The sequence below is a fragment of the Pseudorca crassidens genome, chromosome 7, assembly GCF_039906515.1.
Source record: "Pseudorca crassidens isolate mPseCra1 chromosome 7, mPseCra1.hap1, whole genome shotgun sequence".
NCBI classification, from domain to species: Eukaryota; Metazoa; Chordata; class Mammalia; order Artiodactyla; family Delphinidae; genus Pseudorca; species Pseudorca crassidens.
Window position 1 is genome coordinate 20114043 of NC_090302.1, and position 12333 is coordinate 20126375.

At 48.7% G+C, this 12333-nt stretch overlaps 1 protein-coding gene across 19 annotated transcripts in view; it reads right to left on the minus strand.

Moving 5' to 3' along the window:
- The window catches only part of ZNF618 (zinc finger protein 618), a 184696-nt gene that overhangs the window by 77738 nt on the left and 94625 nt on the right, over window positions 1-12333 (minus strand). For 18 of the 19 annotated variants that reach the window (XM_067743574.1, XM_067743560.1, XM_067743576.1 and 15 more), the window contains exon 2: window positions 10940-10983. The exons of the other annotated variant lie outside the window; for it this stretch is intronic. In XM_067743574.1, coding sequence (XP_067599675.1) covers window positions 10940-10983 — 44 coding nt within the window. The remainder of the gene's footprint in view (window positions 1-10939; window positions 10984-12333) is intronic. 19 annotated transcript variants of the gene reach the window in all.

Below are 12333 nucleotides of genomic sequence, written 5' to 3' on the forward strand. Positions count from 1 at the left end.
GACAAGACAAGACTTCCAGATGCTCTGACCTGGTAACTGCAGCTTCACAAGGAGAACTTGCTTAATTTGCTCAAGGAGCACAGGTGGGAAACTCGAGCTGGGTGGGTGGACTGAGGCCAGGTTCCCTAGAGATCCCAATCACTTCCCTTTGCTGGATCACCCCAAGCTCAAGAACGCAGTACCATTTGGAAAAAGGACTTACCGATTTTGACGCATATGACTTGTAGTTTGCATTTCTGTGGCTGTCTCCAGAGGACAAATCCAAGGATGTCTGAATTTTCCAGAATCGGCCCTATTTGTGCAGAGGCTAGGCTTAACAGTAACTGATTAAGCAGAAAGTGAACTCTGCCCATCCAGAAAAGCAGGGGGTCCCCTTGGAGCAAGGATATGAACCCTCAGAATCAGCCTGCAATGTATGATTTTCGTAAGCCAAACTTTGGTCCAAGCTTGGTAGGGTGAGAACACACATTTCTGGAAATCAAATGAGCTCCAATTACAGGAACATAAACCTAGAGTCAAGATGAAGACGCAGCCTGACTAAAATATACCCAGAGCTGGTTCTCAAATAATTCATTCTGCTAAGACCATACTGGTCATTGACTAGCATCAGGCCTTCTGATACTATTGAATTTTGTGCAAATAAGGTTAATTTGTTTAGGGCTACTTTAATTTTCCTGCTGAAAACCAAAACGCTAAACAAGAAGAAGATATTATTTTAGAAATAATTATGCAGCCGTACACATGTGGTTATGAGATTAAACTATCCACCAGTGGAAAATCTTGTCTTAAAGGACAAGACTCAGCAAGGCCCAAAGCCATTTGATTATTTGGGGGACGGTGAACGAGTCTATTTCTCAGTTGTCTCTGAGGAGGGATGCCAATCACTGCCTCAGATGGCCCCTGGGAGGAGCAAGTGAGATGTGAAAACTGCAGGACACAGGATGTGGATCACGGTAGCCCCTCCACAAACACAATCTCCACTCTCACCCACCCTCATCCTCACCTCCAGCCTCTCTCCCATGTCCAGGCTCTATGAGAAATCAACTGCCCTGAGATGGCCCACACTCTGTCTGGGGAGAGTGTTTCTCTCTAAATAAAGCCACTTCTTACCTATCACTTTGTCTCTTACTGAACTCTTTCTGCGATGAGACATCAAGAACCTGAGCTCCACTAAGTCCTGAGACCAACTAGACCAACTCCCAATCTTCGTCAACACCGGTGGGGACATCTTCTGTGCCGTTTCTCTGTCACAACTTTTTGGGCACTAATACCTGTTTGGGAGACTACCTTGGAAGGGATAGCATCTAAAATCGTAAGCGCAAATCTTGACCAAATTGCGCGGTGGATTTTGACTTAAGAGTGGAATTTTGGACAGCTTGGCAGTTAGAGACTTCACCTCAGGCTTGTCTGAAAGGGGTCAGGCTGCATCCATCGCAACCAATACCCCTCTGGGCCATATAGGCTGGGACTGGAAAGATGTGGACAACAGGAATTAAATGGGAAAAGACTTAGTAGGTTATGTAATTGGGTTTGGCCACAATATGAATTAGGACATTTAAAATGGAGTGAAGTACCCTATGTTCAAATTTTCATGGCCTCGTACCTAGGCAATGGAACCCAAAAGGAATTTAAGGTGTGCGGAGCTCGGAGGGATAACTCTAGGAAGGACACAGCGGACATTTTAACTGACCCACCCTACTGGATTCCTCCCCCCCCCTCCGAGGTACCGGCCCTTTTGGCTATGTGTTTCATAGCCCAGTCTGCCCCAGACAACAGGCGCAAAATCCAGAAGGCAGCTGCTGGTCCTCAGACTCCAGTAAATGATTTGTTCCAATTGGTTTATTTGGTTTTCAGTAATAGGGATATGGCCAAAGGTCTGAACGCACCCAGAGAAATATGCAAAAGGCCCAAATGATTGCAGTGGCTTTGTCCGCTCACAGACCACCAAAGGGGAAGCCGGCTTTTCTTGGCCAATCTGGCCCTGGCAGACCACAAGGCCCTTGGATACCCATACAAGGCCAGCATACCCTGTGTGGACAAAAGGGTCACTGGAGGGAAGACTTTGATCGATGTGCCCTTTTCAGCCAGGGCACTGGAAGAGGGAATGCTCCAGATGCCGGACAGCAACGGGGCCCCTCGGCCATTGATGGTTTTGCAATCAGAAGACTAAAGGGGCCCAAGGCAGAAAGCGGCTCTGCCTAGAGATACCATCTACAGAACTAATGTCGAGCCTCGGGTGGTCACTGATGTGGCGGGCCACTTGGTAGAATTTCTTATAAACACTGATGCAGCCTTCTCAGTCTTAACCCAAAGGACTGGAAACCTTTGCAATCATAAGGAATACGTAATGCGGTTGTCGGGGAAGAGACAGGGGCACACTTTCCTGGAACCCCTTTTGTGCGAGATCAATGGCCAGCTGTTTTTACATTCCTTCCTGTTTGTGCCTGACTGTCCCATCCCTTCAATGGGAAGAGATCTGTAACGAAGTTAGGGACAAGGGAACTACCCTCATCACCAAATGGTTCTAATAAAAAGCAAAGAGGAACAGATAAAATCTGAAGCTAAAATAGAAGCCTTAGTAGACCCTGGAATGTGGAATACTGAGGTTCCAGGCTTGGCCAAAGATATCCAGCTGGTGATTATTAAGTAAAAAGGGTTACATAGTGTCTGAATATAAGGTACAAATTTCTTAAACCTAGGGAAGACCCTCAAAAATGTTTGTAAGTAGATTACCAAAACAGGAGGCCACTGGTCTGACTAAACTCACCAGAGCTGATACTCAGAGCCTGACAGGAATTCTGGAAGAGGCCTTCTCCCCTAAGCTAAATGAGGAAAAGTAAAACTTTCCAATACAAGTGAATGGGTATGTCAGTCCTCCAATATCACTGAGGTAACCACCCAATTCTTTGAAAAAGAAAACAAAACTGTCCTTGTTTTACAAATGCAGTCTTTACAGGACCAGAGGAGTGACTCCAAAAATAATCCAAAACCCACCAATCCTTTTACCACTCCCCAAACCTTCCCTATTTATCTTAAGAGGCTTGTAAGTATTAAACAAAGGGGAAACAAAGTCATCCTAGGAGGAACTTGCCTGTACCTTTGAGATGCAAATGTCCTATCTGGTCTTCTCAGGAACACTTATCTCTGCCATCTTTTTTTTTTTTTGTGCAGTTTTTTTTTTTTTTTTTTGCGGTAGGTATGCGGGCCTCTAACTGTTGTGGCCTCTCCCTTTGCCGAGCACAGGCTCTGGGCGCGCAGGCCCAGCGGCCATGGCTCACGGGCCCAGCCGCCCCGCGGCATGTGGGATCTTCCCGGACCGGGGCACGAACCCGTGTCCCCTGCATCGGCAGGCGGACTCTCAACCACTGCGCCACCAGGGAAGCCCACTGCCATCTTTTTAAATGCAAATTTTTAAAAAAGGGAAAGGTAATTTAGAACTTGACTTGTCACAAGGATAAATAGAAATCTTAAGTGTCTTCTCTGCAAACGCTAGTAAAAAGGATTTAGCCATCTAGATAGGTGACCTTGATTTGTTCCATCTGCTAGAAGCCTAATTTGAATCCAACCCCTTATAACTGATGGCTTTTCAGTTGTACCTGACTCGGCTGAATTTCTGGAATGGGAACTCTGAGGCCTCTGTGCTTGTGTGTTCATACGTATCTATATGTGTGTTGTAGGTGTATGGTATTGCCAAACATTAATTCGTAAAAGAGCTCTACTTAATTGGCGTTTTAAAAATTAAGCGCTCGGGGTTTCCCTGGTGGCGCAGTGGTTGAGAGTCCGCCTGCCGATGCAGGGGACACGGGTTCGTGCCCCGGTCCGGGAAGATCCCACATGCCGCGGAGCGGCTGGGCCCGTGAGCCATGGCCGCTGAGCCTGCGCGTCCGAAACCTGTGCTCCGCGACGGGAGAGGCCACAACAGTGAGAGGCCCGCGAACCACAAAAATAAATAAATAAATAAATAAAATAAAATAAAATAAAAATTAAGCGCTTATATAAATACTCAGAAATAGAAAATAATCTGGCCAGAATGAATTTCAGGTTCATGGCATCTGGAAAATATTCAGGACTAAACTGATATCTGGTATTGAGGGTGGCTTAAGCTTGTTGGTTTGATTGATAGAGACATGTTAAGAGTCATCAGTGTTAAGCATAATACTTCTGTTTGTTTACCTTAGTAAACAAAGGTGTGAAGAATGAAAGAAACTGAAAAGAGTTATGCATGATCGTTAGTTGGGTAATTGGATTTTGTTAGGAATGGCCTAAAACTAGGCTGAATTTGGTTTCTCCCTCCAAAGTTTTCTTGAAATGCTGCTTACAATAACAGATAGTATGAGTTTCTTTGCCTGTAAGTGATCTGTGTTTTTGAGATCTCCTTCCCTCCTGTTTTACTTCTGATTCCCATAAGAATATGGGAGTAAAATCTCTGAGGGGGTAATGAAACAGGAGGGAAGGGGGCAGGGCACAACCGCTGAAAGAATGACATAGCCTGAGGACATGACATAAACTGATTAGAACCAAATGGGTCCAAGATGGCGGACAAATCGGACAAGTTGACTTCCACTAGACCTTGAGCCTCAGTGTAGGCTCGCTGTAACACATCAGCAAGCTGAATGACACACCCACAGGCGCCATGACAGGTCCAAGGCCGACCATAAGGATCAAAAAGTGGGCGGTGGCCCAACTCCTGGAAATCCCGCCCCTTCCTGAAATAGCTGGAATACTCCTCCCACTCATTAGCCTATGAAATGACCCACCCCTATAAAAACTGACAACCCCATACCCTGGTGCCTTTCTCACCTTCTGAGATGGCCCACACTCTGTGGAGTGTTTCTCTCTAAATAAATCCACTTCTTAACCTATCACTGTCTCTCACTGAATTCTTTCAGTGATAAGACATCAAGAACCTGAGCTTCATTAAGTCCTGAAACCAGGCGTGTGATCTCAGTTGGAAGACAGTGGGTTTTGGCTGGGTTTGAGTCCCAGCCGCATGGGCTCAAGTCCCAATCTGAGGTGCACGATTTCAAAAGGGCCAGGTATATTACGTTGCTGGAGAAGGAACCTCCTGGGCATCTTAAACCTAGCCACTTATTTTTTGGCTCCTAGAGGTGAACGCTAAGTGGCAATAGAACTTTGCTGACACTATGTGAAACCGAGCAGGACCCTGGGGGACCCTCCTCAGTAGAAGTCCTTTCTGTGTCCCCCATTTCTTGTTTGTAGGAAAGAAGCTTCAGCCTCCTAGACCTTCCCTGAGTACCAAAGGGCAGATTCAAACAGCTGCTTGTCAGGTCAGGGAGGGAATGCAGAAACAAAGGAGGAGCAGTCAAGAAACAATAGTGCAATAATAAGGCAGGTTCTGGTTTTTCCTCAAGGAATATACATAACAATATCTTTGAGTTCTGCAGGAACTAAGGCCCCCATCCAGGTGGAGGTTGGTAACTTCAGGCTGAGTATGATGCCTGGAGCGACACCCTGTTACCTCACCACCAACCCATCAGAAGAAAATCTGCACACAGTGGAAGATAAAAGACTCTGACCTCCTCCGCAAATGATTAACTGCGATTAACTTCCCCTTTTTCCCTTTAAAAACTTTCATGGTCAAGCAGAATCTTGGGAGTTGGTTCTTGGATACGAGTCCATCTTCTCCCCAGGTTGCTGGCCTCCTGAATAAAGCAATCTTTCCTCTCCAACAAAGAAAAAAAAAAAGAAATCAATTGCCACCCACTGTTCCCTCCTCCTAGGAATGGAATTCAGCATCGTGGTGATGGTGGTGATAAAAGCAAGCATTTATTGAGCACCTACTATAGGCCAGGCATTGTGCTAAGGGTAGACATATCATTATTACTGCACTTAATCCTCACCAACACCACTACGAGGGAGGTATGAGTATAATCCCCATTTTACAGATGAGGAAACTGAGGTCAGGTAACTAGCCTAAGGTCACACAACCAGGAAGTGGATGGTGCCAGGATCTGAACCCCGGTAGTCTGGGTTCAGAGAGAGGGTGAGTTAGATGCCCAGCAGACCAGGCATGGAGAGTGGGGGCCACAGAGGCCATGCTGCTCCACTCTGGGGCTCTCCCAGGACCAAGCAGGAGGCTGTGCATTGTGGATGCAGGACTTACACAATGCTTTGCTGAAATGGACTCCTCAGGCCTGAAAAAAAGGGCCTTTTGGAAACTCCCTTCCAAGCCTATCTTCTAAGGTCCTGCCTGTCCTGAACCCTTGGCAATATGTCTTATAACATCTTGCCCCCCTGCAGTTTATTCTCCTCCTGGCAACCAGAATGATCCTTTTAAAACCAAAGCATATCATGTCACTCCTCTGCTCAAAATCCCCGGTGGCTCCCCATCTCACACAGGGTAAAAGCCAAAGTCCTGACAAAAGTCTCCAAGACCATATATGCAGCCACATCAGCCTCCTTGCGGTTGCTCCAGGAAAGCTCCTGCCCCAGGGCCTTTGCACCTATTGTTCCCTCGGCCTGGAATGCACTTCCCCCAAATGATTGCTTGGCTCAGTCCCTCATTTCCTTCAAATCCTTGTTCAGATGTCACTTTCTTGCTGATGCAATACTCCTCCTGACTCTCCCAACCCCCCTCCCTGCTTTCCCCCTACAGCACTTTTTACCAAATGCCATACAATGTGTTTTCAGTATTTATTATGTCTCCTCCATTCCCACTAGAACATCAGCTCCACAAGACCAGGGATTTCTGTTTTGCTCACCACTGTATTTCCAGAACCTCGGTCAGACCCTAGCACTTAGCAGGCACTCAGTAAGTGTTTGTGGAATGAATGAATGAGACTTGGTCTTATCACCTTCTCCCCCACTCCAATGTCCCTGTCTAGAAGATCCTGATCACTTGTTAGGGCAACTGGTACACCTGGTGAACAAGTGAGTCCCTCGGCTTCTTCTCTCCCTGGCTGTCTTATCTCCAGATGAAAGGGTTGGACCAGATTATCTACAGAGTCCTTCCAGCTCTGAAAACCTTCAACTGACAAAAAAAAAGGGCATACTTCTTCATTACAGCAAGCCTGTAGCTGCATTTACTTGATTATGAAAACTGCGTTTCCTTTAGAATTTTCCACAGTTAAGGCCCCGCAGCCTCCACACTTCTTAAAATAAGTGACGTTTGGCTGCAGCTGTGCTACGTGATCTGTAACCTGCACACTAGGTTAGCATTAACCTCAAGTGCTGGGATCACTGGTCTTGTAAAATCGATCCAGGCTGGGTTACAGGGAAGTAAACCAAACCACAGTTAGTTGTTTCCTAAGATCAGAAACACCACCTCTCCTTGTCCCCCTCAATTTGACACTCATTCCTTAGCAGCCCAGGCTGTTGGTTTTGGGGTTTAGCCAGAGGCCCTCTGGAGAAGGAACAAAATTAGGTGTTCCGGGCCAAAAGGAAGGCGCTGGGACGAAAGCAGACCCTGGTGTGATAACACAGCATGCGCGGCACAGCTGGGAGCAGGGAGCGGAGGTCAGAGGGTCACAGGTCCCTCAAGGTCAGTCCCGACCAGGGCCATCCAGCCTAACTGACTTCAGGGAGCCTCGGGTCTTTGTCTGCCCATCTGAAACAGGAACTGCATGAGTCTAACGTTCCATCAAGTATCTACAACTCTAAACCCCACCTGGCCAGTCTAACCCAAGGCCGGGGTCAAATTCACCAGTGGCGTCAGCTAAGGACTATGTTAATGTTCTCCGGACAAATGTCCAGAGACGTTTGGAATGCAGCACTTCTCACACTGAATGCTGGGTCGCTCCACAATAATGCTGCTTTGGTCCTTCAAAGATGCTCTGTTAGGTTTAAGGACAGAATCGGTATAAACTCACTTGTGAGCTCCTTTGGAGGTCCTGCCTTTTGGACGAGCCCCCAGCCTATGGCCCAGCCCTGGTCCCCTAACAGGCTCCTCTAACCTCTGTAAACTGATCACTTCCTACGGGGAAGCAGGAGGGCACAGCGGTGAGGCACCTGCATCAGAGGAGTCAGACCTGGGCAGCCATCCTGGCTGTGGAGCTCACTTCCAACTGGGCAGCCTGATGCCTGTATACCTCTCTGGGCCTCAGCTTCCTGAGCAGTAAAGTGGGAATCATAAGCGCATCCTTCACAGAGCTGTGATAAAGATTACATCAATTAATAAATGTAAATCACTTAGCTCAGAGCCTGACTAAATGGTCGTTGTTATTATTATTATTAGAAATGTTTTCTTTACATCTCAAGTCACACACTGAGGTCTGGGCTGGCCCTTCCTGGTGTATATCCTGGCACTGTGGTAGTAACATGGGGCCCCATCACTGAGTACATGCAAACCTAGGTTAAACAGGGAGAGCAAAGAGATGGCACCCATGCCACCTCCCGCCTCCCCTGACCGGGGCAAGCATCTCTAATCTATCGCAGCACTCTTCTCCCTCTCACTACAGCCTTGGGCTGATAAGATTCAAAACAGACCTTCAGGCACCTATGAGCACTGTGGGGAAACCCGCCTGCTGTCCTCTGATCACGAGGCAGAGATGCTGGTATGGGAGAGATTCATGCCTTAGAGAGTGAGGGCAAGGACCACATCCACATACAAGTTATGAGGAGTGAAGGGAAATCTGCCTCCATTCACTGCTGCAGACCCAGCACTTTGAACAGTGCCTGCCACACAGCAGATGCTCAAATATCTGCCGGATGAATAAATTAGCATCTAATCCACCTGAGTCTGGGCCTAACCTAGCAGGTGCTCAATGAACACGAGAAGGCAGTGGGGGAGGCTGGCTAGACCCTCACTTGAGTACAGCATCACCGTGTAGAGAAAGCACTGGCTTAGGCAGGGTCAAGGCCTGACACTGCCACTCACTCAGCACATGACCCTGAGCAGGGCCTTTCTTCACCATGTGTACAATGAAGGGGGTTGGGAGCGGGGAGGGGAACCTGACAAAGCCCAAGGCCCCTTCCAGTCCTGACATTCAGATCCAGAGAACTCTTCCAGGCACTGCCAGTCTAGGGACTCCCACTGCCCCGCAGGCCATAGCCTCATACACTGTTCTTACACAAGATTCCACTACCAGGGGCCCAGGAGAGAAACACAAAGGATCTGGGCAACTGCTGGCCACGTGAGTCACTGTCCAGTTTCCCAGGCCCAAGCCCAGCCGTGCAGCCCTCCATTCCAGCCCACACTCCTGACTCCTACATCATGCATCTTCTCCCATCTCACTCACTGTACCTATCCCATAAGCACTCACTGAGCACCGGCTGGAGGCCAGCCCACAGCAGTGAACAGGACAGACGTGGCCTCTGCCTCTGGAGCTGGCAGTCAAGAGGCAGAGAAAAGTACACAAATACGTGGAATAGTTGAAGAGCATAAACTGGCCACGAGGGACACAGGCAGGGCCAGAGGGGGTCAGAAAAGGCTTCTCAGAGGGGAGGATGGAATTGAGACCTGAAGGATCAAAGGGCACGAATCATGGGAAGATCACGGAAAAGAACATCCCAGGCAAAGGAACAGCAGCTGCAAAGGCTCTCAGGCCAGGGGCTGGCAAACTACGACCACTTGTGTATTTACGTATTATCTATGGCTGCTTTCGAATTACACTGGCAGAGCTGAGAAGCTGCCACAGAGACCTATGGCCTGTGAAGTGTAAAATACTTTCCGTCTGACCCTTTCTAGGTAAAAATGGGCGACCCCTGGTTTACAGTGTTAGATAAATAAGAGAAGGTCAGGGTAGCTAAAACAGACTGAGCAAGGGGGAGACATACGAGGAGACTGGGGAGGTGGGTGGAAGCCAGGCCATGATGGCTTGGGTGGGACACACTGACCTCCAGCCTGGTATCTCCTGCAAACGGGGACCATAGTGATCTCCCTGAAACACAGGGCTGAACACCTTACTCTTCTGCGCTCTTGGTTTCCCAAAGCACATTGCACAGAACACTGGTCGGTCTCTCTCTCTCTCTCTCTCTCTCTCTCTCTCTCTCTCAGATGCTATCAAGCAAACACACCAGCACATGAAATGCTTGGAAAAGTTCCACAGCAAAGAAATCTGTTGACTTTGTTTAACTCACCATCCTTCAAATTTATTTGGCCATAGAACCCCTATTAACATTTGAAGAACTAGTGTTCCATGTGCTAAAGGGCAAATGCCTCTGCTTGGCACACCCAGCTCCAGTAGGTAACCCCAGAGCCTGTTCTAGATTTTGAGGGTGTGGCCTGGGGAGCCGTCTCTCTAGTCTGTCCCTTGCCTTCTTCTTGCCTCCAATGCCCTAAATAAAGGTCATCTGGCCACTGCAGCTCTGCTCTACCAAACGAACTGCAGCAGGAACACTAACATTTACACCAGGTTAAGTGCCTGCCTGCGCCCCCGGTGGTGGATGTCTACTACATGGGCCTGTCCAGCACCGCCTTCCCCCATCTTTGGTAACGACAGCCCAGCTCTCCTTTGGGGACCACCTCTCCCCCATCTCCTGCCAGCTCCAAGGGTGAGGTCTGGCTAAGCAGAATATTCCATCCTCCTGCTTTGGAGGGATGGGTTCAGGATACGAGCGCAGGACCCAAGCAGTATCGATGAATTCCAGACTAGGATGGGCTTCCCTGGAGTTCACAATGCAGCAGCCGAGATACGGGATTCAAGCCCAGGTTCTTCTGCCCAGCCTTGCACTTCACCCTAAGTCTCCCCCAACTTGAGCGGCCAAGGCCAGTTCAGCACTGAGTCATCCTTAGATTCCAGTTACAGGTGCCCAGAGAGGGCACCAGGGGGGCTGGAAAGTGCTACCCACAACCTCATATCCTCCAGGCAAGTATGGATACTTCTCAACAAACGGAGCTGGCCTGGACCATTCATCCTTTCAGGTGGAAGGTGATGACCACAGAGAGGTAGCTGTTAGTCATGAAACCAGGGTGAAGAAGACGGCGGGGGGCGGGGGGTGGCGCGGGGGTGCAGTAGGCAGCAGGGGAGGCGGAGCATACCTGCTTGCCGTGCTTTTCCTTCCAGCTGCACTGGCTCCGTCAGCCTGCAAAAGAAACCCAGAACACCTAAATCAGCCAAGAGGAAAACACAGATTCTACCACTGTACCCTACCAAGCTCCCGCTCAAACACCGGCCTTCAGAGGGGGTGAGCCAGCCACAACGCCCTACTCCATTCTTCCAGGCTAGAAGTCTGCCCCCAGTGGTAAGAGGGAGTTAGGACAGCCAACCCCCCCACCCCAATTTGCTTGGCCCTTTAAATCCAACTGAGCACCCACTGCCAACACAAACCCAGCAACCACAGAGCCCTGGGGACTCAGTGAAAAGTAAGTAACCAACTAAATCTGAGATTGAATTGCACCATTTTCATTTTCAGCTGGGATTTCCAGTGAAACAGTAGCTGAAGATTTATTCCTACCAACTGGAGGGGGGAAATCCTATTATGTTAAAATAGTCTGTCCCCCAACCCTGCAAGCAGGATGAGGCAAGAGAGCACTGCTTCATAATCTCTTTTATTTGGGGCTGGGTGATGGGAAGATAAGGCTGACCAAATGGAATTTTCAGAAATCATAACATTTTGGTTCAGATGGAGAGACTGAGGCCCTGGGAGAGGAGGGAGCTGCCTGATGTCTCATGAGGACTGCGTGACAAATACCCGGGGATCCTGACTCCTAGGCCAGTGCTGGGGGGACCTCGATGAGGAGGCCAAGGACATGGAAAAAACGCCTGGGTTCTCCACCACCCCTGGTTGCACATGCATTCCCCAGCTTTGTCAAAACGTTAATAATAATGGTAATCACAGTTAGAATAATGCAGGTTCAAGACTCTAGCGTACATGTGTTTCCAAATTCAGAACCTTTCCAATTTTAGAAAGGCAATGTGGCGCATGTGTTCTCTATTTTGAAATAACCCTGGCAGGGTCTGGGGAGGCCCTGGTACTCAAGCACGTTGATATTTCTATAGTAAAACGTAGGCAGTCAGCCCTAAGTGGGCTAAACGAAACCGGGCACTAGTCTCTTCTCCCTTCAGGTCAAGTTCTGCCGCCTAACCAGTTACAAAACATCTTTTTGTTTTCAAGCTTTTCGAATTTCAGGATTGCAGATGAAGGATTGAGGACCTACAACAAAAACAGCGGCAGCTACCTTTGGATGAGTGCTTTCGAGAAGCTGCAAGCTGGCAAACCCAGATGGCGGACTTCAATTTAAACAGTCAGTATATCAAAATAAAGGCATTTCACCCCCAAGAAAGCCAGATTTCAGCTTCTGAAAGCAACATGTAGTCCCACACGACTGGTCAGCTAAAGCTGACATACCTGGTGCACCACAGTCCCCACCACCCACTCTTGCCTACTTCCCACCCCACGGCCTGGCCCCTGCGGGTACCCCAGACTCGCTCC